At 39.5% G+C, this 23,860-nt stretch overlaps 1 protein-coding gene across 3 annotated transcripts in view; it reads left to right on the top strand.

The window, feature by feature from the left end:
• The window catches only part of LOC125673676 (midasin-like), a 111,545-nt gene that overhangs the window by 38,020 nt on the left and 49,665 nt on the right, over nucleotides 1-23,860 (top strand). For all 3 annotated transcript variants that reach the window (XM_056159350.1, XM_056159349.1, XM_056159351.1), the window contains exons 27-48: nucleotides 1-190; nucleotides 2,902-3,037; nucleotides 3,223-3,498; nucleotides 5,121-5,317; nucleotides 5,547-5,716; nucleotides 6,018-6,224; nucleotides 6,774-6,979; nucleotides 8,376-8,498; nucleotides 8,959-9,156; nucleotides 10,592-10,699; nucleotides 10,859-10,969; nucleotides 14,012-14,092; nucleotides 14,800-15,036; nucleotides 16,286-16,414; nucleotides 16,997-17,177; nucleotides 17,502-17,769; nucleotides 18,179-18,295; nucleotides 18,403-18,487; nucleotides 19,641-19,913; nucleotides 20,216-20,397; nucleotides 20,922-21,208; nucleotides 23,610-23,783. The exon at nucleotides 1-190 is cut by the window's left edge and continues 90 nt beyond it. In XM_056159350.1, the coding sequence (XP_056015325.1) occupies nucleotides 1-190; nucleotides 2,902-3,037; nucleotides 3,223-3,498; nucleotides 5,121-5,317; nucleotides 5,547-5,716; nucleotides 6,018-6,224; nucleotides 6,774-6,979; nucleotides 8,376-8,498; nucleotides 8,959-9,156; nucleotides 10,592-10,699; nucleotides 10,859-10,969; nucleotides 14,012-14,092; nucleotides 14,800-15,036; nucleotides 16,286-16,414; nucleotides 16,997-17,177; nucleotides 17,502-17,769; nucleotides 18,179-18,295; nucleotides 18,403-18,487; nucleotides 19,641-19,913; nucleotides 20,216-20,397; nucleotides 20,922-21,208; nucleotides 23,610-23,783 (3,936 nt within the window). The remainder of the gene's footprint in view (nucleotides 191-2,901; nucleotides 3,038-3,222; nucleotides 3,499-5,120; nucleotides 5,318-5,546; nucleotides 5,717-6,017; nucleotides 6,225-6,773; nucleotides 6,980-8,375; nucleotides 8,499-8,958; nucleotides 9,157-10,591; nucleotides 10,700-10,858; nucleotides 10,970-14,011; nucleotides 14,093-14,799; nucleotides 15,037-16,285; nucleotides 16,415-16,996; nucleotides 17,178-17,501; nucleotides 17,770-18,178; nucleotides 18,296-18,402; nucleotides 18,488-19,640; nucleotides 19,914-20,215; nucleotides 20,398-20,921; nucleotides 21,209-23,609; nucleotides 23,784-23,860) is intronic.

Genomic DNA, 23,860 nt, shown 5'->3' with positions numbered 1-23,860 from the left:
ACCCTGACCGCCTGTTTACGCTGGACTCACAAACATCGCCTACCACTGTGTCGATATTAGAGCGAGTGATGCAAGGGACTCCGGCAGGATTCGAACATGTTGTGTGGACGTACGGAATGAGACGTCTGGCGGTGCTGATTGGACACGCTGTACAGTTTAGAGAACCTGTTCTGCTGGTGGGGGACACGGGGTATGTGATCATCAGTCAGTAGTTTGGGGGGGGGGGGGGGGGGGGGGTCATCAGTCAGTAGTTTTTTTATGAGGGGGGGGGGGATATGTGATCATCAGTCAGTAGTTTGGTGGTGGTGGGGTGAGGTGGTCATCAGTCAGTAGTTTTTTTATGAGGGGGGGGGGGGGGGGTATGTGATCATCAGTCAGTAGTTTGGTGGTGGTGGGGTGGGGGTGGTCATCAGTCAGTAGTTTTTTTTATGGGGGGGGGGAGTATGTGATCATCAGTCAGTAGTTTGGTGGGGGTGGGGTGGGGGTGGTCATCAGTCAGTAGTTTTTTTATGAGGGGGGGGGGGGTATGTGATCATCAGTCAGTAGTTTGGGGTGGGGTGGGGGTGGTCATCAATCAGTAGTTTTTTTTTTATGGGGGGAGTATGTGATCATCAGTCAGTAGTTTGGTGGTGGTGGGGTGAGGTGGTCATCAGTCAGTAGTTTTTTTTATGGGGGGGGGGGGGGGGGTATGTGATCATCAGTCAGTAGTTTGGTGGTGGTGGGGTGGGGGTGGTCATCAGTCAGTAGTTTTTTTATGAGGGGGGGGGGGTATGTGATCATCAGTCAGTAGTTTGGGGTGGGGTGGGGGTGGTCATCAATCAGTAGTTTTTTTTTATGGGGGGAGTATGTGATCATCAGTCAGTAGTTTGGTGGGGGTGGGGTGGGGGTGGTCATCAGTCAGTAGTTTTTTTATGAGGGGGGGGGGGGGTATGTGATCATCAGTCAGTAGTTTGGTGGTGGTGGGGTGGGGGTGGTCATCAGTCAGTAGTTTTTTTTATGGGGGGGGGGGGAGTATGTGATCATCAGTCAGTAGTTTGGTGGGGTGGGGTGAGGTGGTCATCAGTCAGTAGTTTTTTTATGGGGGGGGAGTATGTGATCATCAGTCAGTAGTTTGGTGGTGGTGGGGTGGGGGTGGTCATCAGTCAGTAGTTTTTTTTATGGGGGGGGGGGAGTATGTGATCATCAGTCATTAGTTTGGTGGGGTGGAGTGAGGTGGTCATCAGTCAGTAGTTTTTTTTATGGGGGGGGGGGGGGGGGGGAGTATGTGATCATCAGTCAGTAGTTATACCCCCCGCAACAAGTTGTGGGGGGGGGTATACTGGAATCGGGTTGTCCGTCTGTCTGTCCGTCCGTCCGTCCGTCTGTAGACGCAATGGTTTCCGGACTCTAAAGCATTATCCTTTCCACCTACCGTCACCATATCATATATATATGGACTACCCATGGGATGAAGATGTTCCCTATCGATTTTGGGGTCCAAAGGTCAAGCGCACTGGACATTGAAGTAGCAATATGGTTTCCGGGCTCTAAAGCGTTATCCTTTCCACCTACAGTCACCATATCATACATATGGACTACCCATGGGATAAAGATGTTCCCTATTGATTTTGGGGTCAAAAGGTCAAAGGTGAAGCGCACTGGACATTGAAGTAGCAATATGGTTTCCGGGCTCTAAAGCGTTATCCTTTCCACCTACAGTCACCATATCATACATATGGACTACCCATGGGATGAAGATGTTCCCTATCGATTTTGGGGTCAAAAGGTCAAAGGTCAAGCGCACTGGACATCGAAGTAGCAATATGGTTTCTGTTTGTCATGCCATTTGTTTTTTACACTCAGAAAAGAGGTAGTTTATACCTATTACCAACACCCTTTGGGAGATTAGGGTAAGCGGGGGGTATTCTTAGTGAGCATTGCTCACAGTACCTCTTGTTTGGTGGTGGGGTGGGTGGTCATCAGTCAGTAGTTTTTTTTAGGGGGGGGAGGGAGTATGTGATCATCAGTCAATAGTGTTACTGCCATTGGCACCAGAATGTGTCAGGGCTTACACATCATTTTCCAGCAATATCATGATCATAGATTTTCTGAAAGAGAGAGACACAGAGAGAGGGTGGGGGTATAAATATACATTAATTTAAATGGCATCTCTGTTTTAAGGAAGTGGTGTGGGTTGATTGGGTCTCAGTGGTTTTAAGGAAATGGTTTCGGTTGATTGTACAGTTAAGTGTGGGCGTGCTGCCTTGGATGCACTGTAAAATTGACGATGTTAATAATATGCTATGTATTTTTCTACTGAATAATGCAGTTTCTTCACATTTCATAGAGACATCTTGAAGATTAATGATTCCAGGCATGCATTTCAAATTCAAAGAAAATGATACGTGACTCAATTACATGTACTTCCTTAGGCCAGACTCTGTAGAATTCTATTTTTAGCTGTGGTAAGACGTCTGTGTCAGCTATTGGTGAGACTCTGTAGAATTCTATTTTTAGCTGTGGTAAGACGACTGTGTCAGCTATTGGTGAGACTCTGTAGAATTCTATTTTTAGCTGTGGTAAGACGACTGTGTTAGCTATTGGTCAGACTGTAGAATTCTATTCTTAGCTGTGGTAAGACGACTGTGTGTTAGCTATTGGTCAGAGTCTGTAGAATTCTATTTTTAGCTGTGGTAAGACGACTGTGTGTTAGCTATTGGTCAGAGTCTGTAGAATTCTATTTTTAGCTGTGATAAGACGACTGTGTGTTAGCTATTGATCAGACTCTGTAGAATTCTATTTTTAGCTGTGGTAAGATGACTATGTCAGCTGTTGGTGAGACTCTGTAGAATTCTATTTTTAGCTGTGGTAAGACGACTGTGTGTCAGCTATTGGTCAGACTCTATAGAATTCTATTTTTAGCTGTGGTAAGACGACTGTGTGTCAGCTATTGGCCAGACTCCATGGCAATGACCTACATTCCATTAACTGTCATCTCCACACAGAGAGTGCCGATTTTCTGGGTGGCCTTCGACCGTGCAGATCCCATCATGAGGGGGTAAGTTACCTCGATAGAACTATACTGCCTGGGTGTATGTTATAAAAACAGTGCTTTCTCTGTTTATACAATGCATTTCTGGATCAATGTTTTATGCTGTTAAAAAATTAAGACAGTTTGTTATTTCTCCTTAAAATCTGAAGTATTGGGTCAATTAGATAAACGTACTAGTATCTTTTAAACAGGACTTGGACAGCCCTAAGAAATTATTTGAGTGGGTGGACGGGCCGCTTGTCAAGGCGATGAAGCACGGAGACATGTTCCTTATCGATGAGATCTCATTGGCTGACGACTCCGTGCTAGAGCGGCTGAACAGTGTATTGGAACCTGAACGAACTCTTCTGATGGCAGAGAAAGGTGGGGGAGATGGGCGAGAAAATCAGGTAGAAGTTGTGACGGCGACGGACGGATTCCAGGTGTTCTCCACAATGAATCCTGGTGGAGATTTTGGAAAAAAGGAGGTAACTGCCTCATTATTGTACAGAAACTCAACCCTCTATATCTCTTACTGCCTCATCATTGTACAGAAACTCAACCCTCTATATCTCTTACTGCCTCATCATTGTACAGAAACTCAACCCTCTATATCTCTTACTGCCTCATCATTGTACAGAAACTCAACCCTCTATATCCCTTACTGCCTCATCATTGTACAGAAACTCAACCCTCTATATCTCTTACTGCCTCATCATTGTACAGAAACTCAACCCTCTATATCCCTTACTGCCTCATCATTGTACAGAAACTCAACCCTCTATATCTCTTACTGCCTCATCATTGTACAGAAACTCAACCCTCTATATCTCTTACTGCCTCATCATTGTACAGAAACTCGGCCCTCTATATCTCTTACTGCCTCATCATTGTACAGAAACTTGGCCCTCTATATCCCTTACTGCCTCATCATTGTACAGAAACTCAACCCTCTATATCCCTTACTGCCTCATCATTGTACAGAAACTCAACCCTCTATATCCCTCACTGCCTCATCATTGTACAGAAACTCGGCCCTCTATATCTCTTACTGCCTCATCATTGTACAGAAACTTGGCCCTCTATATCCCTTACTGCCTCATCATTGTACAGAAACTCGGCCCTCTATATCTCTTACTGCCTCATCATTGTACAGAAACTCAACCCTCTATATCCCTTACTGCCTCATCATTGTACAGAAACTCAACTCTCTATATCCCTTACTGCCTCATCATTGTACAGAAACTCAACCCTCTATATCTCTTACTGCCTCATCATTGTACAGAAACTCGGCCCTCTATATCTCTTACTGCCTCATCATTGTACAGAAACTCAACCCTCTATATCCCTTACTGCCTCATCAGGAGGTAACCCTTCATCATTCATTTGTCCTCAGCATAAAATTGATATCCCCAAGCATGAGATGTAATTGTTCCTATAACAGTAAATTTATGTTCCTATAATAACAATAAATCTTACGTTCCTATAACAGTAAATTTATGTTCCTATAATAACAATAAATCTTACGTTCCTATAACAGTAAATTTTATAAAGAAACACTCTCTTTTTATGTGTTTAGAAATCTTTGTTGTGATGAATTAAGGGGCTTACTTAGACACTATTGCACGTAATTATTAAGAACATAGAATACATAACCCTAACAATTTGTTATATTAGGATATTGTACATATTTACCACAACATTTTCCTATGACACCACCTCTATTTTTGCATTATTCTCAAAGTTTTACTTTCAAATTCAATAGAAAAAACATTACCCAAACATTTTAATCCTTCAAAAACATCCTATTGGTACATTTCATGTATTAATGACCCATTGACATTGTTGTTTTGATCAAATAATAGAAAATCCCACGTACAAGGGGGGAAAAAAATCCAACTTCATTCGATGCATCCAAAATCTTTGCTATCCTCTGACCATGTTGCATTTAACAAGAACATTAAGTAAACGAAATCAGGCTATATAGAATTGTAATTTGGAGGAATATTTGAGACATGTCTAGAAATCAGGCTATAGAATTGTAATTTGGAGGAATATTTGAGACATGTCTAGAAATCTTGTCATTCTAATGATGCCTGTATTGTGACAGTTGTCGCCTGCTCTCAGGAACCGGTTCACAGAAATCTGGTGCCCGCAGACCAGCGACCGCATGGACCTGATAGACATCATTGAGCACAATCTGTCGCCCGGGATTTACCTCGGTAACCAGGAGGATGGAACGAGTGGGGTGGGCCGGGTCATCATGGACTTCGTGGAATGGTTCTCCAACAATGACCTCGGCAAAAGGTCAAGATTCAGTCTTATTAGCAATAATTAATGTGAAACTGTAAACGAGAGTGGATCCTGTAAACTGGACCAAATAACATAGATATATGGATAAAGTAAAGCAATATGTCAGGTCTCTGATCGAGTGATCTGAACAGTCTTTTATAGTGCATGTAATACGACAGCTATCAAAATCAGACTTTGTGAAACTCAACTGAAGAATAAGTAGGGGCATGATTTTTGATTTCAGGTGCACAGTGAGCATTCGAGATATCCTGTCCTGGGTCAATTTCATTAACACCTGCTCCATCAAGATTACTCCGGATGCCATGGAAACAGAACCTGAATATAACCAGTTTGAACCAGCTGTGGCTCTGATCCATGGAGCATGCCTGGTGTTTCTGGATGGGCTGGGAGCAGGTACTGATTAGAAAGATCATAAGTCTCTCCAAAGAGTTGCTTAATAAATGTATTAAACTGACTTCTAGCTGTCATGTTGCCTGAAAGTTTACTCTAGAATAAAAGATTTTGATAAAAATGAAATACAAACTTTAAATAGGAAAAAAAACCTCATCCTACAAAATTAATGCTCATCCCCTGAAGATCAGATAGTGTAAGTGCATGCTGATGTAAGATTTGTCCCTAATAATAGAGAGCTGATGTTTGGACGGGAGAAAACTGATGTGATCCACATCTTATGTAATTGTTCTGTTTGTGCCAGGAAATACCAGTAGAGGGCGTGACTCGGAGGTCATGACCCTAAGATCTGCCTCTCTCTCACACCTCCTCTACCTCATCAACCAGACGACTCACCAGTCACATGACCTGAAATCTCTGAACCTATTGGACAAGGATTGTGAGATTCTGGACGGGACAGTGAAACTGAATCCTGAAGCTTTCTGTATCCTGCCTTACAGCATCCGTCGAGGTAATGGTCAACATTTAAAGAAACTTAAAAGCTTACATTTAAGTAAGGACAAGTTCCCCAAACTCTGTGTTACACAAAGCAGTTACCAATCATACTCACTGTTACTTAACTGCCGTCTTGTGTTTGTATTAATGGGGGACGTAAAACATCCAATTCGGATTCCAAAGAATTCATTGGGTATTGTAGATTCCATTTTTTATGTGAGTGCTTGATATGTGGCGAAATGACTCGTATATGTCAAATAGCGTGAACATGAATTCCCATCTCATCTATCAATCAAGAGTATTTTGCATGTATTTTATCACCAGAAAATTGAAAGCGAGTGATGCCTCTCGCGAAATTATGTGATAATGTATTCCTTACATTCAGGAATTCACAGTAATTCACCTTTACTGATTATGAAAATGAATCCATCCAGCGCTTTTATATACCTCATAATACATTGAACTTAAATATTCCTTAATTGAAGATGTATTGTATACTAATGTTTATTAGTTTTCCCGGATCTGATTTTTGTAATTATAACGACACATGACGCTTGTGTGACAGGTGAGAAAGAGAGCTGCTTGGATGATAAGTATGCCCTCCAGGCCCCCACCACGTGTGTCAACGCCCAGAGACTACTCCGTGGACTACAACTGCCCCGCCCACTTCTACTGGAGGGATCCCCAGGGGTGGGGAAGACCAGTCTGGTGGCCGCCATTGCCAGGGCTGCAGGCAGAGAATTAGTTCGCATCAACTTGTCGGAGCAGACAGTGAGTAGCACAAAGAACCAGCAAAGCAGGAGAACCAGAAAATCTGGAACTGCTTGTAATGTTGTTCCTCATGTCAATTATTTATTTTAAGGTCATAAATCTGGGAATATGAATTTACTAGATAGCAATACAGTATAATTTGTCCAAACCGGCCTCTGAGTACTCCGGCGCTCTGTCAATTCCGGCCACAAAATATAGTCCCTAACATTTCTTTAACAAATCCTTTATTAATAATTCCCTGTACTCTGGATACTGCGTATTCTGTATATCGGACGGCTTACACAGTCCCAACTGCTATTAATTAACTTTAATTATCCTGTGTAAACCGGCCCCTCGATGATACACCACCCTAATTGTTGCGGTCAATTGTATTCGGTGTACACAAGGTCCCAACTGCTCGTAATTAGCTCTAATTAACGCATTTAAACCAGCCACCCCACGATGACCAACCTGTCGGTATTCGGTCGATCACACGCGGTGTACACAAAGGGTGTCTCAAGGGAAGCCACAGGTAAATAAAAGAGTACAACTGGCGATGAGTCGCGATCAGTTTAAAATAAAACTTGATTTTTAGGGGATGCACTTTTCAATTATGACAGCACCACGCACGAGGTAATGGCGTCCTCCCCCTAACGACAGAGACGAGAACTGACATTAAAAGACAAAGTTCAATTAATCGATGAATTCGATACATTCTTGGAATGAAACAAAATCGGCAACAATCCCGTTATGTTTTCCAAAAGCAGGGTTTCCCCTCGTGGACTTCTCGGAGCTTTACGGCTAGTCAGACAGTGATGATATGCAGTTAGTTAGCACAACTCACCATGTCCGGTCGATCACTCGGCATTACATTAGTTTCCGTTTCACAAATTGAGACAGTTAAAAGCGATACATTTAAAATGAAAGATGGGAAAGACAAATTTTAAACGAACACAACACAAACTTGACGAACGTACATAATGTAGCACTTGATAACGGCGATGATGTAGACGAAATCGACAATTTACCAACAGAAAATTCCGCGAATAATTCCCAGATTTTAAACTGTTTAATATAAATTGAAACTTCTTCAAATGAGCACGACAATAAAACACTGACATTTATATTTTTACATTTTGAATTCTTTTGTGATAAATGTATATTAAAACGTTAGCAACCATTACACACGTATGCATAGATAGTGAATACAAGGGAAGCAACTCTCATTCTTGTCAACATTCTGCACTCCGGACTCTGTGCAAACCGGCCAATTTCTTTGGAACCACACATAACCGGTTTAGACAAATTATACTGTATTAGATTTTTCTAGTCATGAAAACAGTGCAAGTCTTTTTGAGGTGTCGTAAACACATCATTTCTGTTTGAATGGATGTTGATATGTTTTATCGTATGACAGGATGTGACAGACCTGTTTGGGGCCGATTTACCAGTAGAGGGGGAGGAAGGTGGAAGGTTTGCTTGGAGAGATGGTCCCTTATTGAGGGCTCTGAAACACGGCCATTGGATAGTACTGGATGAGGTGAGACTGCAGGGATAGGTTTACAGAAAGCACCTGTTACCTGTATAGAGCTAGACTACAGAGATAGGTTTATAGAGAGCACCTGTTCTGTGTATAAAGTTAGACTACAGAGATAGGTTTATAGAGAGCACCTGTTCTGTGTATAAAGTTAGACTGCAGAGATAGGTTTATAGAGAGCACCTGTTCTGTGTATAAAGTTAGACTGCAGAGATAGGTTTATAGAGAGCACCTGTTCTGTGTATAAAGTTAGACTGCAGGTATAGATTTACAGAAGAAAGCACACCTTTATTCTGGATGAGGTGAGTGTGTAGGGGTACATGTAGGTCTATAGAAAAGACCCATTTTCTGTGTGAAGAGTACTGGTGTAACTTTTACAGATTATTTAGTGCATTGGTTGAGGTAGCTGCAGTGTTCTTCACAGATTGATTTAAGTGAACACTTTTATACCCTTCTGTTGCAGTTAAACTTGGCCTCCCAGTCTGTACTGGAGGGTTTGAATGCCTGTCTGGACCATCGAGCGGAAGTCTTCATACCAGAGCTAGCCAAAACCTTCCACATACAGCATCAGAAGACCCGCATATTTGCTTGTCAGAATCCGCTAAATCAGGGCGGGGGCAGGAAGGGGCTGCCCAGGTCATTTCTCAATCGATTCACGCAGGTATTCGATATGACTTAGAATAAATCCACCTGTTATGTTCTCATCAATTTCACATCTGTAGATAAATACTCTCACTGAGTTAGTATTACTTTGTACATATTTACACTGAATTGGCATCAATGAGTTTTTGGGTATGCCCCCGTAGATTCGGGACATATAATTTTGGGTCTGTCTCTTTGTCAGTAAAATGTTTAACCTTGGCCATACTGTTATTGACATGTTCTTCCATATTTCACTATGACTAATGTATTCCCTAAAGTACTACACATTTTGATCAATGCTTGGCACTCTAGGCCACAACAGAGAGAGTTCTTTAACATGCCAATATCTACATGTATCACGATAAGGTGTTACAAAGACTGTCATTCCTAATGCTGGTTGTTAGGGGAAGGAACAGTCGCTTAGCCTGCTGTATGTTATGTCTTAGACTGATCACAGTCAGATTGATCGCAGTCACAGATCAGGAATCGAACCAGGGACCTAGATAAGATACATGTACCGGTTATCAAATACGTCAGTGAGGGATTAGTATTACAGATTAGTATGTCAGTGAGGGATTAGTATTACAGGTTAATACGTCAGTGAGGGATTAGTATTACAGATTAATATGTCAGTGAGGGATTAGTATTACAGATTAATATGTCAGTGAGGGATTAGTATTACAGATTGATACGGCAGTGAGGGATTAGTATTACAGATTGATACGTCAGTGAGGGATTAGTATTACAGATTGATACATTAGTGAGGGATTAGTATTACAGATTGATACGTCAGTGAGGGATAAGTATTACAGATTAATATGTCAGTGAGGGATTAGTATTACAGATTGATACGGCAGTGAGGGATTAGTATTACAGATTGATACGGCAGTGAGGGATTAGTATTACAGATTGATACATTAGTGAGGGATTAGTATTACAGATTAATATGTCAGTGAGGGATAAGTATTACAGATTAATATGTCAGTGAGGGATTAGTATTACAGATTAATACGTCAGTGAGGGATTAGTATTTCAGATTGATACGTCAGTGAGGGATTAGTATTACAGATTAATATGTCAGTGAGGGATTAGTATTACAGATTGATACGTCAGTGAGGGATTAGTATTACAGATTAATATGTCAGTGAGGGATTAGTATTACAGATTGATACGTCAGTGAGGGATTAGTATTACAGATTAATATGTCAGTGAGGGATTAGTATTACAGATTGATACGGCAGTGAGGGATTAGTATTACAGATTGATACATTAGTGAGGGATTAGTATTACAGATTGATACGTCAGTGAGGGATTAGTATTTACAGATTAATATGTCAGTGAGGGATTAGTATTACAGGTTAATACATCAGTGAGGGATTAGTATTTCAGGTTAGCTGTTAATTGACAAACTGACCTAGCACCACATTTGTGACCTTGTGATTGTGTGTTTTCAGGTTTACATAGAGCCGCTGACCTTCAAGGACATGCTATTTATAGCAGAGAGATCCTATCCAGATATACCAGCAGGCATCCTGTCCAATATGGTGACATTTAACATGCAGGTATTGATGATACATGTACTAAAATCCCCTGTAAAATATTGACATGATCTTTGAATACATTTCCAGAAACAGTGAAGGACATCTTGCCTTGTTTATTTTTTTTCCTATTCAGTTTTAGATTTGAGGTTGTTGATTAAAATGTGTGTGTATTGTTTTTAGATTGAGCGGGAGACAATGACTGAAGGTCGTTGGGGTCAGAGAGGAGGACCCTGGGAGTTCAATCTGCGAGATCTGTTCAGATGGTGTGAACTTCTACTGATGAACCATCAGGTGAGTTAGATAAGTGTGAACAATTAAAAAAAAATTAAAACTCAAATAGAGGACAATCACAAAAATACAACTAAATTAAAAATTAATTTCCTCACGTTTCGTACCATACATGATTATGTACATATATCATGTCACAAAATAAAAGGATTTTTTTTCAAATATTGTACATATCATTTCTTGTTAATGTGGACTAATGATATATCTATCCTGTTGGTTCTTGCATTAGACTGAGGTGCTTGTAAAATGTAAATAATTGTTTACAAAAGATAGGGTGATTAATGAACATGTTTCAACATTAGGCTAATTAATTAATACATGTCTAGTTTTCAGATTCAAAAGGTGAAAGTGTTGATTTAAGGGCTGTTCCAGTAAAACATATATGGGACAGGGGAAAGACACTTGAAAAAGATTAGGATGACCACCCATAGAAGTGATTTAGTTGGTACACTCCTGTCCACCCCTAGAGGCAAATAATGAAGCCTTATAGGCACCTATAGAAGCAAATTAATTTATTCAAAAAGTAGAATTTAAAATATTTTCAAATCTGGATTTTACCCCATCATACAGCGCAAAATACATTTTCATCATCATATCAACTTAATTTCTGCAGTATTTGACATGTTTCATACAGATAGCAGCAAGTCTCTATAGCACAATTTCATGACTGCTTCCTTTCACTTCATCCATAACATTCACTTGTATGTTGAATAGTAGTGTTTTAACACAGATCAGACCCCATTGTTTCCCCACAAGCATTATACTATCAGCAAAGGAATGACTCGCCCATTTAATGTGGCATGACCCTTTATCCGATTTTTGTAGACCCGCATAGTGTTACCTAATTAAAACATAATACTACATCTTGAACGGGAATAGCTGCAGAACTGTAGCTCTCTGAAAAAATATTTTGACGGAACGGAATATTGTTCCGTCAAAATATGAGCTGCAGCTAAGACGGGAATAATGATTGTCTACTCTTATTTCATTGCTATTTCTTTCCTTCAAAGACCCATTTCATGACCATACGGTTTCTGGAAAAGTAGGTGCAACCAAATCAAGACAGGTGTTATTTACCTGGAGTGGTAAGGGTTTACCCAGGTGCTAATTGTGATACACAATGAAATAATTGAAAGTACAAAAGTTATATTGAAAATCTTCCAACTGAATCCATCGTGTAGAAATAAGAATGAAAATATAAGTAGTTATAACCCCCCCCCCCGCAACAAGTGGGGGGGGGGGGGTATACTGGAATCGGGTTGTCCGTCCGTCCATCTGTAGATGCAATGGTTTCCGGGCTCTAAAGCATTGTCCTTTCCACCTACCATCACAATATCATATATATGGACTATCCATGGGATGAAGATGTTCCCTATGGATTTTGGGGTCAAAAGGTCAAAGGTCAAGATCACTGGACATCGAAGTAGCAATATGGTTTCCGGGCTCTAAAGCGTTATACTTTCCACCTACAGCCACCATATCATACATATGGACTACCCATGGGATGAAGATGTTTCCTATCAATTTTGGGGTCAAAAGGTCACGTGCACTGGACATCGAAGTAGCAATATGGTTTCCATTTAAATTCTTTAACGGCTTTTTTCATCGCATGGAACACCCTTTGGGAGATTGGTGTAAGCGGGGGGTATTCTTGTGAGCATTGCTCACAGTACCTCTTGTTTAATTTGATTTGAAATTATTATAAATTTTATTGATTTTAGCAAAATGAATTTAAGGATGTTAGCCAACACTTTGCCGTGGATTTTTTGTTTGTTTGTATTTTCTGGCCACCAGAAATGTTGTTCTCGGTGACAACACATGATTGACAAAGGCAATCCTGGCGTTCCATAAATTGTGCCTGAAAAGGAATTACATAAAGAACGATAGGCACGAAACTTCAGGAACTTTTTGTTTTTCTAGACGATTCCCAAATTCCAACCATCAGAAGGTTATCAATAAAGCTTGATTCACTGTAATTTGTACGGACAGTATACAGATTTTGACATTTTCTCCGAGAATGGCGAGATACAATTTCTCATCAGAAGGTTAGCAGTAAAGCTTGATTCACTGTAATTTGTATGGACAGAATACAGTTATTAACATTTTCTCCGAGAATGGCGAGATACGATTTCCCATCAGAAGGTTAGCAGTAAAGCTTGATTCACTGTAATTTGTATGGACAGAATACAGTTATTAACATTTTCTCCGAGAATGATGAGATACGATTTCACTGCCACAGACTTATTTCTAATGTTTGAATCTTTGGTTTAGGTCGGTTAATTATCAACTCATAAGCAGAATTTTTTTTTTAAATACTGTGACCTCATTTTTGCTGGAAATGAAAGGGGTGGATATGCCTGTAGCTCGGGTGCCCAGTTGACGCGCTTGGTGAAATCCGTCGGTGCATGATCTATTGTGACAGTCTTCTATGTAAGTGACAGGTGGTACTTCTTTTTTTTATCTTAGTCTGGGTAAATTTCAAGGGGGGTGGACTGTAGTGGCTCATTCTGCAACTCTCCACTGATCCTGTTTCCATACAACTCTCCACTGATCCTGTTTCCATACAACTCTCCACATGATCCTGTCTCCATACAACTCTCCACATGATCCTGTTTCCATACAAGGCATATTAATGGGAGGTAATCGCGGGTGCATTTCCGGTTACGGTAGTTTTTAAATCAAACCGGGAATGAAATCCGGATCAAAATACAGTCATCCAGATAAGAAACGAAGGTGTAAACGCCGTTGGATTCAGATTAAACCTTCAATTCTGTACTTGTCTTGCTTCACTTCTGATTATTTCCTCACATATTATATGGTTTAGTAAGATAACCACCCATAGAAGCAATTTTCATGCAAAAGCCACCCACCATAGAATCAATACCCCACCAGTGTGAACCATCCATCGATTTTTTAAAGATTGCCCTCCCCAGGTACCCCGTATGTTGATATGGAACAGCCCTAAGAATAAAACCCAAGTCAGTGGATTTCATTCAATGAGTGAAACGCCTAATACAATCTGTTATTTTATTGTGCTTGTTACAGACTGGCAAGGACTTTGACCCCGGGGAGTTTGTAGGATTGTTATATCGTGACCGAATGAGGACACTGGAGGACAAAAAGAGGGTAACTATAAATAGTAACAGACACGGACACTATAAATAGTAACACAGGCGCAGGATACTATAAATAGTAACACAGACACAGGATACTACAAATAGTAACAGACACGGACACTATAAATAGTAACACAGACACAGGTTACTATAAATAGTAACACAGACACAGGATACTATAAATAGTAACACAGACACGGACACTATAAATAGTAACACAGACACAGGATACTATAAATAGTAACACAGACACAGGATACTATAAATAGTAACACAGACACAGGATACTATAAATAGTAACAGACACGGACACTATAAATAGTAACACAGACACAGGATACTATAAATAGTAACACAGACACAGGATACTATAAAAAATAACACATACACAGGATATTATAAATAGTAACACAGACTCTGGACACTGTAAATACTAACACATACACAGGTTACTATGAATAGTAACACATACACTTGACACTATAGATAGTAACACAGGCACTTGACACTATAGATAGTAACACAGGCACTTGACATTATAAATAGTAACACAGGCACTGGACACTATAAATAGTAACACAGGCACTGGACACTATAAATAGTAACAATCACCAACACTAAATAGTAACACCATTACTTGTTCTGATGATAGATTGTTGACTGTTGTACCCTAGGATTACCTCCCTTTATCTTCAGCGATTATTCTCCTGTATGTAGGTGCTGGATTTGTATGACAGAGTGTTCTCCCCTGACAGACCTGCTTACACCTCAACTCGACATGCAGTCATCACGGACACCCAAGTACAGATAGGTCAGGCCTGTCTGCCCCGGGTAGAGCCTCAGGCCCCCAGCCCCGGGCGAAGGGACGGCAAGCCTGTGTATCTCCTTCCTCACTGTCTGGAGCCGCTGGAGTCCGTGATGAAGATTGTACAGATGAACTGGATGAGTATCATTGTAGGTAGACATTTCAATGTTAACCCGACAAATTCATTGTAGGTAGACATTTCAATGTTAACCCGACAAATTCATTGTAGGTAGACATTTCATTGTTAACCCGACAAATTCATTGTAGGTAGACATTTCAATGTTAACCCGACAAATTCATTGTAGGTAGACATTTCAATGTTAACCCGACAAATTCATTGTAGGTAGACATTTCAATGTTAACCCGACAAATTCATTGTAGGTAGACATTTCAATGTTAACCCGACAAATTCATTGTAGGTAGACATTTCAATGTTAACCCGACAAATTCATTGTAGGTAGACATTTCAATGTTAACCCGACAAATTCATTGTAGGTAGACATTTCAATGTTAACCCGACAAATTCATTGTAGGTAGACATTTCAATGTTAACCCGACAAATTCATTGTAGGTAGACATTTCAATGTTAACCCGACAAATTCATTGTAGGTAGACATTTCAATGTTAACCCGACAAATTCATTCTGAATCAATAAAATTTATGAAAGATCTTGCAGTAGTTTTCTACACATAGTACACGTGCTGAATCAGTGGCTATTTGTAAGAGTATTTGGCTGTTCCAAAATTAAGATTTTGAGCAACTGTCAGGTTTTGTTGTTGTCACAACCTATTGACAGTTGGTCATAGTACATACTAACGAGAACAGATCAGGACAGTAACTGGACACAGCGGTCCGAGTAAACATCAGATACAGGAAAGCTGAGGAAAGAATTCAATATTAGGATGCAGAAGAGAATAGGATGGGAGGATTATGTATTAAGGGGATACTTAACTGTAGTGTAAGTCCACTGTTATTCACGCGCAAGAAATGTCGACAAGATTCGAGAGCATACATTGAGCGGGGGATATTTATAGTTGCAGACTGTTGTCACTGACAATTTTTGAAATATGCTTACAGAAATGATGCATGGTTTGCATTTTATTTTGGTGTAAAGGCTTCAGCCTGTAGGGGACTATACATTGCCATACAATACTCTTAGAATGATTGTTGTTAAGTGAGTGATAGTATGTGTTGTGTAATTAAGAAATATACATGGAGAGGCTTTTAGAATTAAAGTCTTTTCTTATTTGTCCCATAAACTGTACCTGATCTCTTGAGTAAAGAGGCTGTTAAATTTGTTTATTGTTCCTTAAACTGTGTAATCGATTTTTATATAAATGTCTTGTACACAAATGTTTACTCACCCTTAGAAGTCAACTGTCAGAGTATTCTTTTCAGGTTGGTGGTCAGTCAAGTGGAAAATCCACCCTTGTACAGATTTTATCACAATTGACCGGCAACAAACTCCATGTCTTGGCAACAAACAGTGCCATGGATACCACGGAGCTTCTAGGAGGATTTGAACAGGTGAGCTAAATAATCCAGGACTCACAAGCAAGACTGTTAAATCAGACACACTGTTTGTGGTCCCTCATACATCTTGGGCTGTTAGGATACCCTCTTGATGAATGAATTTTATTACTTTGTGGAAATGTTACATTAATCTTGAAAAAATATTTCAGTATTCAAAATTAGGCTGTCGTTTTCCTTGAAATAACATCCCAAAGTTGTGAAATTATTTTACAGTTAGTGCTTTGTCCGTAAGTCGTATACTATTTATTATACCTCAGTATGAGAATTCTATGCGACTCATAATCTGATTGGTCAAGACAGTTGATGGCACGGTGTTACTATTAGGGCGATCTCAGCTACATACGATGTATAGTTGAGCGGACTCCAATATCAAAAGCATTTTGTAGTCTAGCTTTATTTCGGTATGATAAACAATTTACTACAGGAATGTTCGGGAGGGGATATGAAGATTTATTCACCCAAGAAAAATCATATTCCCCTCGATCATTGCCCTCGGGGAATATGATTTTTCTTGGGTGAATAAATCTTCATATCTCCCTCACTATCATGCAATAAATATGTAATGTCAACTTACAGTCGGACAAGAAGAGACATGTGGAGGAGTACGCGACAGGAGTAGACGAGGTCATGACCTCACTGCTGAATCGTCTCCTTGGTAACCTTGATGTCAAAGTTGGTGTACTAGAGAGGACAAAGGGTGTGAAGAAACTGGCTGCAACCTGGAAGCAATACCTAAAAGTGGGCGAGAAGTACAAAGGTGAGAACAGCCAGAGATGGGGGGGGGGGGGGGGGGGCATAGGAGGGGGTGGTGAATGTAGAGTATATGTAATCTGTCGTGTTCTTAAAGGGCATCCACCCTCCCCTCCCACTGTATGGATGAGAAGATTGTCATATAGTACACGTAGACACATATCAACTGAGTTTGGAAGTGGGAGGGAACTAGTACAGGTTCTCAAATCAATTCTTTCAAATATTTACAAACAAATGTTTGTTACTAAAACTTGTAATTCATAACAGGTCCTGGGATCATTTTGCTAGAAGCTTATATCACCATGACGATGACCTTTTCTGTGTTGAGTAGGTAAACAGCTGACCACAACAGAGGAAGCTGCCCAGCTGCAGGAGAAAATGGACGCTTTGGAGGAAGTTTTCAGTGCGATTCAGACACGTTCCGCGTCACTAGGTGAAGCCTTCCTAAGGCTGCAGCAGAAGAGAAACAAGGCTTTGAATGGTCTGCAGGAGTGGAAGGCGGGGCAGGGGGCGGGGACTTTTGAGTGGATTGACAGCTTGTTAGTCCAGGCCTTACAGAACGGGGAGTGGCTTATGATTGACAATGTCAACTTCTGCAAGTAAGCAGCAGGGATATAGCATGATTGAGAATGTTTTCACCAGGTGTCTTTTTCGGGAGGGGGGGGGGGTGTTGTTGTTGTTGTTGTTAATTTATAGACTAAACACAGGTAAATATTTTATGTGGTTAAAATCTCTTAAATCTTGTGGGACTAACTCCTGTACGTATAATGTCTGTCAGATACTGTACAGTATGTGGACTTTTTTAGTGAGGTTCATATTTTAGCATGATCGCTGGTGTTGGAGCAAGAACACTAATTTCTGATCGTGCTTAATCATTAATCTCTTTAATCAAGATTACATCAAAGAGTGTGTCGATACGGACCGGATCAAATTTCAGATCTGTAATAATAAGTATTGTATACATACATTTACATGTTCATTAGGACGTTTTAAATTTTTGTGATTCAGTGCCTCAGTGTTGGATCGTCTAAATGCCTTGTTGGAGCCAAATGGAGTCTTGTCCATCAACGAGAGAGGTGTGATTGATGGGGAGATCCCAAGCATTAAGCCTCATTCTGAGTTCAGGTGAGAAAATCGACAAACGTTTATGAATACGAAATAAAGGAGAACAAGTTGGTCATGTAACAGACGTGATATTCTGTGTTAAGTGAATTTCATTCTTCATATTGAAGGTTGTTTTTGACTATGGATCCTAAGTTTGGTGAGATTTCTCGAGCAATGAGGAACCGCGGCGTGGAGATTTATATCCCAGGGGAGGTAAGAAGTGATAAACTCGGTGATCAAAGGATAAAGCATAACAGAAATCAGTGATTCAGATTGGAATGCAATTTGATAGGACAGAGGGCCTAAATGATACATAAATTATCGGCCATTTTGGCCTTACTCCATGAAAACTTTAGGCCCTAAATACATGTGAAGCAATGCTGCAAAATAAACTCAAAACTTTAAAATTAAACTGATTTTTTATGTTTCAATTCTTCAGTTTAATTATCATGACTGCAGTCAACTGTTTCGGAATTCTTTTCGGTCGTTCCTGTGTTGCAATGTGTTGTTTGCTGTTATTGTTTGATTGTTTTTCATTCCATCGATAATTGAGACGTCACCAGTTGTAGGTGAAGTATCACAAATTTAGACCTATGCTGAGCGCTCAGGGCTGTAGCAGTGAGAGCTCTTTAACGTGCCAACGCCTGCCGCGACACAGTACCTCCGTTTTTCAGGTTGCATCGACAGACCCGTGATTCTCACTCTAGATCTAGTAAATGACGAGTGTTTGGCGAAGGAGCAATCACTAACCATGTTTACTTCTTAGGTTTGATGCGGCTATGGCACGAGCGGGACTCGAAGTCACGACCTCCTAGTTACGAAGCACTGAGCTACCGCAACCAGAAAATCTAATGTTTAATAGGGATTGTTGCCAATCATGATCATCAAACCAGACTCTCTTCTTTGAAACCATTTTTTTTTTTCAAAACTGGTTTCCCGCTGATTGTTGCAAACACGAGCGAGATCAACAGGGGCACCAATTTATTTTTTCTCAAAGTAATTTTGATTGGACGGGAAGTTTTTCAGAAACCAATCAAAATCTTCTTTACAAACGGTCGATTTAGTACTTGTTTCAAGACAAACCAATTTTTCCTGTGGCCGATAAACACTAAAAACGATCGGCCGTACTGACCGAAAAACGAAAATTTCATAGGCCATGTTGGCCTTTCTGGAGAATTTTAGTCGGCCATTTTCAATATTTATCGGCCATTTGCTGATGGCCGACACCAATCTGAATCACTGGAAATTATGTGAAAACAATTAGAACGAATACAGAAATGAATGTTTCTGTGTAAATAACAATGAATATTTCTGTGTAAATAACAATGAATATTTCTGTGTAAATAACGACCCTTTTCTTTTTCAGGAGGAAGGTAATCCATACTCGGAGCAAGACCTGACCGTGATGCTTCATGGGATAGGTGTTAAATGTAAGAAGGTCTCTGATTGGCTGATTTCTCTGTATGTAAATATGAGGGAGGTTCTGTCGAGGGGAGAGAGGCCACACCTCTTGCAGCTGTTACAGTGTGGAGTGACCACTGTCCAGCAGACAGACAGGGGGATAGCAATAGGAGAGGCGGTCAGGTGGGCAGCAGAGGAGGTGTTCGTTAAGACAGTCAACAATGTCGCCACCCGAAAGGTGGGTCTTTGTAGGAGTTACATGTAGTAATGACTGACTCGGTTTTTTTTCACTGGCTTTAATTATGAAAAGAATTATGTACTAGGGAAAAGATGAGTGCAAGAAAATAACTTATTAAAAATAAAGAAGTTGAACATCTACTGTTTATAAACTTTGAATTTTATTACGTCAAGGTATTTCAATTTCATCATCTGATGCCATAATTAAAAGTGCACATTAATATCAGATTAGTAGCTGATAGTGATTTATTCTGATTGGACTTTGTGATTTAATTTACTATGTTTTTTTTTTTTTTTTTGCAGCGTTTGTCGTCCTTGTTGGAGAGCCACTGTCAGAGTTGTGACCTTGAGACGTCTGACACTGATTCAGTACGGAATGTCGTCGCCTGCAGTCCTGTAACAGACTTCATCAGAGACACATTCTCAGCCAACCTACACCAACAAACCGCTCTTATACGAACCATTCAACAGAGCATGTCCAACAGGTAACACTATGTTAACTTAGTGATTATAACAGGAAAGGGTCGGTCACTGAATATTCATATTAGATTTGTAATATAATCCTTCTCAATTATGGGTTTTGTTTTGTCACATTTTGTTTTTTTTTTTTCCCATTTTAATTGTTGGGTTAATGGTTTTTCCCACACATTTTGATGCCTCCCCCAGGTGTGGCACGATAAACCCCTTGAATTCTTATTCAGCATGATTGTGCTAGTCTAGATGACTCAGCAGTTTGTGTGTGTGACCTGGAAGTTGCGAGTTTTGCACTGACCTTGGCCATGTGAAACTCGGACGTGAATATTGGTACTGAAGGTCAAAATTTTTGACACTTTGGGTGAAGGGCTGTAAACAAATAGCTGGATCCCCCCCCCACCCCCCCCACCCACCCACCCACCCCCGACTTCTGTATCTCTGAACAATTCATGACTTAGCAGCTGAATTTGCCTCATTTCCATCTGAATATTATAAATTGTGTATTGTATTAAAATGAATACATGTGATATTGTAGACTGACTGTTAAAGATGACCTCATGGGATCACATGACTTGTGTACGTGGCAGAGTTTGCTGTCAGCATGCATGATGTATGTCGACTTGTCTACACCAGACACGCTCAATCTTCATGGTCTACTGCTTCAACAGTTGCTAGGCAACTACAGGAAAGGTGTAGGTGTGTCAAGGTCCGCTGCATCTGATGTCATCGGGGGCCACCTGGATTTGATACAGGACGTGATGAGACAGGTGTTCAACTGTGTGACAGAAACTGTACTGGACAGATATAAAGAAATGGCTAAAGGTAATTACATTGGCGAGATAATTACTGTGTAAATATTAGTTCATTACAGTGGTGTCTGAGATAATTATTTTGTAAACATTAGTTCATTACAGTGGTGAGATTATAATTTTTAAATATTAGTTCATTACAGTGGTGAGATTAGTATTTTGTAAACATTAGTTCATTACAGTGGTGAGATAATTACTGAGATTATTGTGTGACCTTACACTTACACCTTACACTTCTGAGCTTGAAATAATTTAAAACCAGTTTAAAATTTCATGTTACATTAGCTTAGGTGTATAATTTGAACCGATTTGAAATACTCTTTTGCAGCAGTATTCGATTATAATTTTTTTTTAACTATGCTGTTAAATTTATCTAATCCAGATGTTGTGTAAATCCAATATGTTGTGTAAAATGTACCACACACACTGTATTTTGACTTTAAACTTGAATTATATCCTGACCATTGGAAGATTTATTTCTAACACTGGGCTTGTCCGGATTTTCTTACACTGGGCTTGTCCGGATTTTCTTACACTGGGCTTGTCCTGATTTTCTTACACTGAGCTTGTCCGGATTTTCTTGCACTGGGCTTGTTTGGATTTTCTTACACTGAGCTTGTCCGGATTTTCTTGCACTGAGTTCAGAGCTGCCAACCCTCACAATTTTGGCGTAAGGCTTACGATTTTAGGGCCGAAAATACGCCTTATGATTTCACTATAAATCCTCCGATTTTCGCCTATTTGAGATTTCGAAAGTTTTAGAGCTGTTCGTCATTAGTTTTTACTTTTATAATAAACAAGTCATAGTCGTTACTACGTTTGTTTGCATAGTCTATATATACAGTGTATATACAGAATCTCGATCATTTTCATGTTTTGAAATAAACAATATGGCAGCTGCTACTAAACGTAAGGCATGTGTTGATGGAAATAACAACAATACTCCCCCAAAGAAGAGCGAGAAATTCAAAGAAGAATATGCAAGTATTCTGTAAACATCTATTCGTTTCAAAATCAGAAAGGGGGAGTTTGTATAAGTGTACAATCTGTTTGACAAACTTCAACATTTCTCACGGCGGGGAAGATGACATTAAAAAACTTGCCAGAATAACTGACACAGTGACTGTAAAATTATATAATATACTAATGTAACAATATTTTTTACACAAGTTTTAGAAAGTAAAATCAATAAAAGATGTACTTGACCTTCTGCAGTTGTAAAATGCATAACAATTAGTATGTCTAAATTCATTAAATTTGGATTTGAAATATGCCTAAAATTGCTCAGGTTACATAATTATTTATTCATAAAAGATCTCCAGCGGCAGGGGGCCGCCTAGGCCCCCTGCCCCCCACCTTTCTATTTTCCATTTCATAATGTTGGCAGCTCTGGGAGCTTGTCTGGATTTTCTTACACTGAGCTTGTCCGGATGTTCTTACACTGAGCTTGTCCTGATTAGACCAGCCTCCCATTATTATAACAGCATCATAAAATATCATAAAATACCTGAAAATCTGTTTGTATCCATTTATGAAATTTAAAGGAAACTGATGTGAAAATATCTTTCTAGTATGTGTCTGAAAGTTCACGCTGATGTTTATTGTTTTGGTTGACAGTTTACCTCAATGTTTATAATTTTTGTGTGTGACAGTTTACATATTCAATGTTTATTTTTTTGTGTTACAGTTTACGTCAATGTTTATCGTTTTGTGTGACAGTTTATGACAATGTTCATCGTTTTGTGGGACAGTTTTTATCAATGTTTATCATTTTTTTGTGTAACAGTTCACGTCAATGTTTATTTTGTGTGACAGTTTACATTAATGTTTATTGTTTTGTGTAACAGTTCACGTCAATGTTTATTTTGTGTGACAGTTTACATTAATGTTTATTGTTTTGTGTAACAGTTTATGTTAATGTTTATTGTTTTGTGTAACAGTTTATGTTAATGTTTATTGTTTTCTGTGACAGTTTACATTAATGTTTATTGTTTTGTGTAACAGTTTACGATAATGTTTATTTTGTGTGTAACAGTTTACATTAATGTTTATTGTTTTGTGTAACAGTTTACGATAATGTTTATTTTGTGTGTAACAGTTTATGTCAATGTTTATTGTTTTGTGTAACATTTTACGTTTAATGTTTATTGTTTTCTGTGACAGTTTATGTTAATGTTTATTTTTTGTGTAACAGTTTATGTTAATGTTTATTGTTTTGTGTAACAGTTTATGTTAATGTTTATTGTTTTGTGTAACAGTTTATGTTAATGTTTATTGTTTTGTGTGACAGTTTATGTCAATGTTTATTTTTTGTAGAAAATATACGTCAATGTCTATAATTGTTTTGTGACAGTTTACGTTAATCTTTATTTTTGTGTGACAGTTAACGTCAATGTTTATTGTTTGTATGACAGTTCACACTGATATTGGACAACAGTACATGGATCCCCGAGGTTCCCCTTCAGATCCGAGGTGTCGGGAGGACGGTTACCGTCAAACAGTGAACCTCTATACCCTGGTGTCTCGCCTCAGTCAGACGTTGTCTGTTGGAGGTCCGCTGGTCAGCAGATTGAAACACAGTTTAGAAGGTATGTGGCCCTGAACATCTAGTGGTGGTTTACTGAATGAACTCCTCACTGACCAGCAGAGACAGAATTTACAAGGT

Source organism: Ostrea edulis, chromosome 3, assembly GCF_947568905.1.
Source record: "Ostrea edulis chromosome 3, xbOstEdul1.1, whole genome shotgun sequence".
Classification (NCBI taxonomy): Eukaryota; Metazoa; Mollusca; class Bivalvia; order Ostreida; family Ostreidae; genus Ostrea; species Ostrea edulis.
The sequence above is the reverse complement of the archived record's forward strand: the minus strand, read 5'-3'. Positions and strand labels throughout refer to the sequence as shown.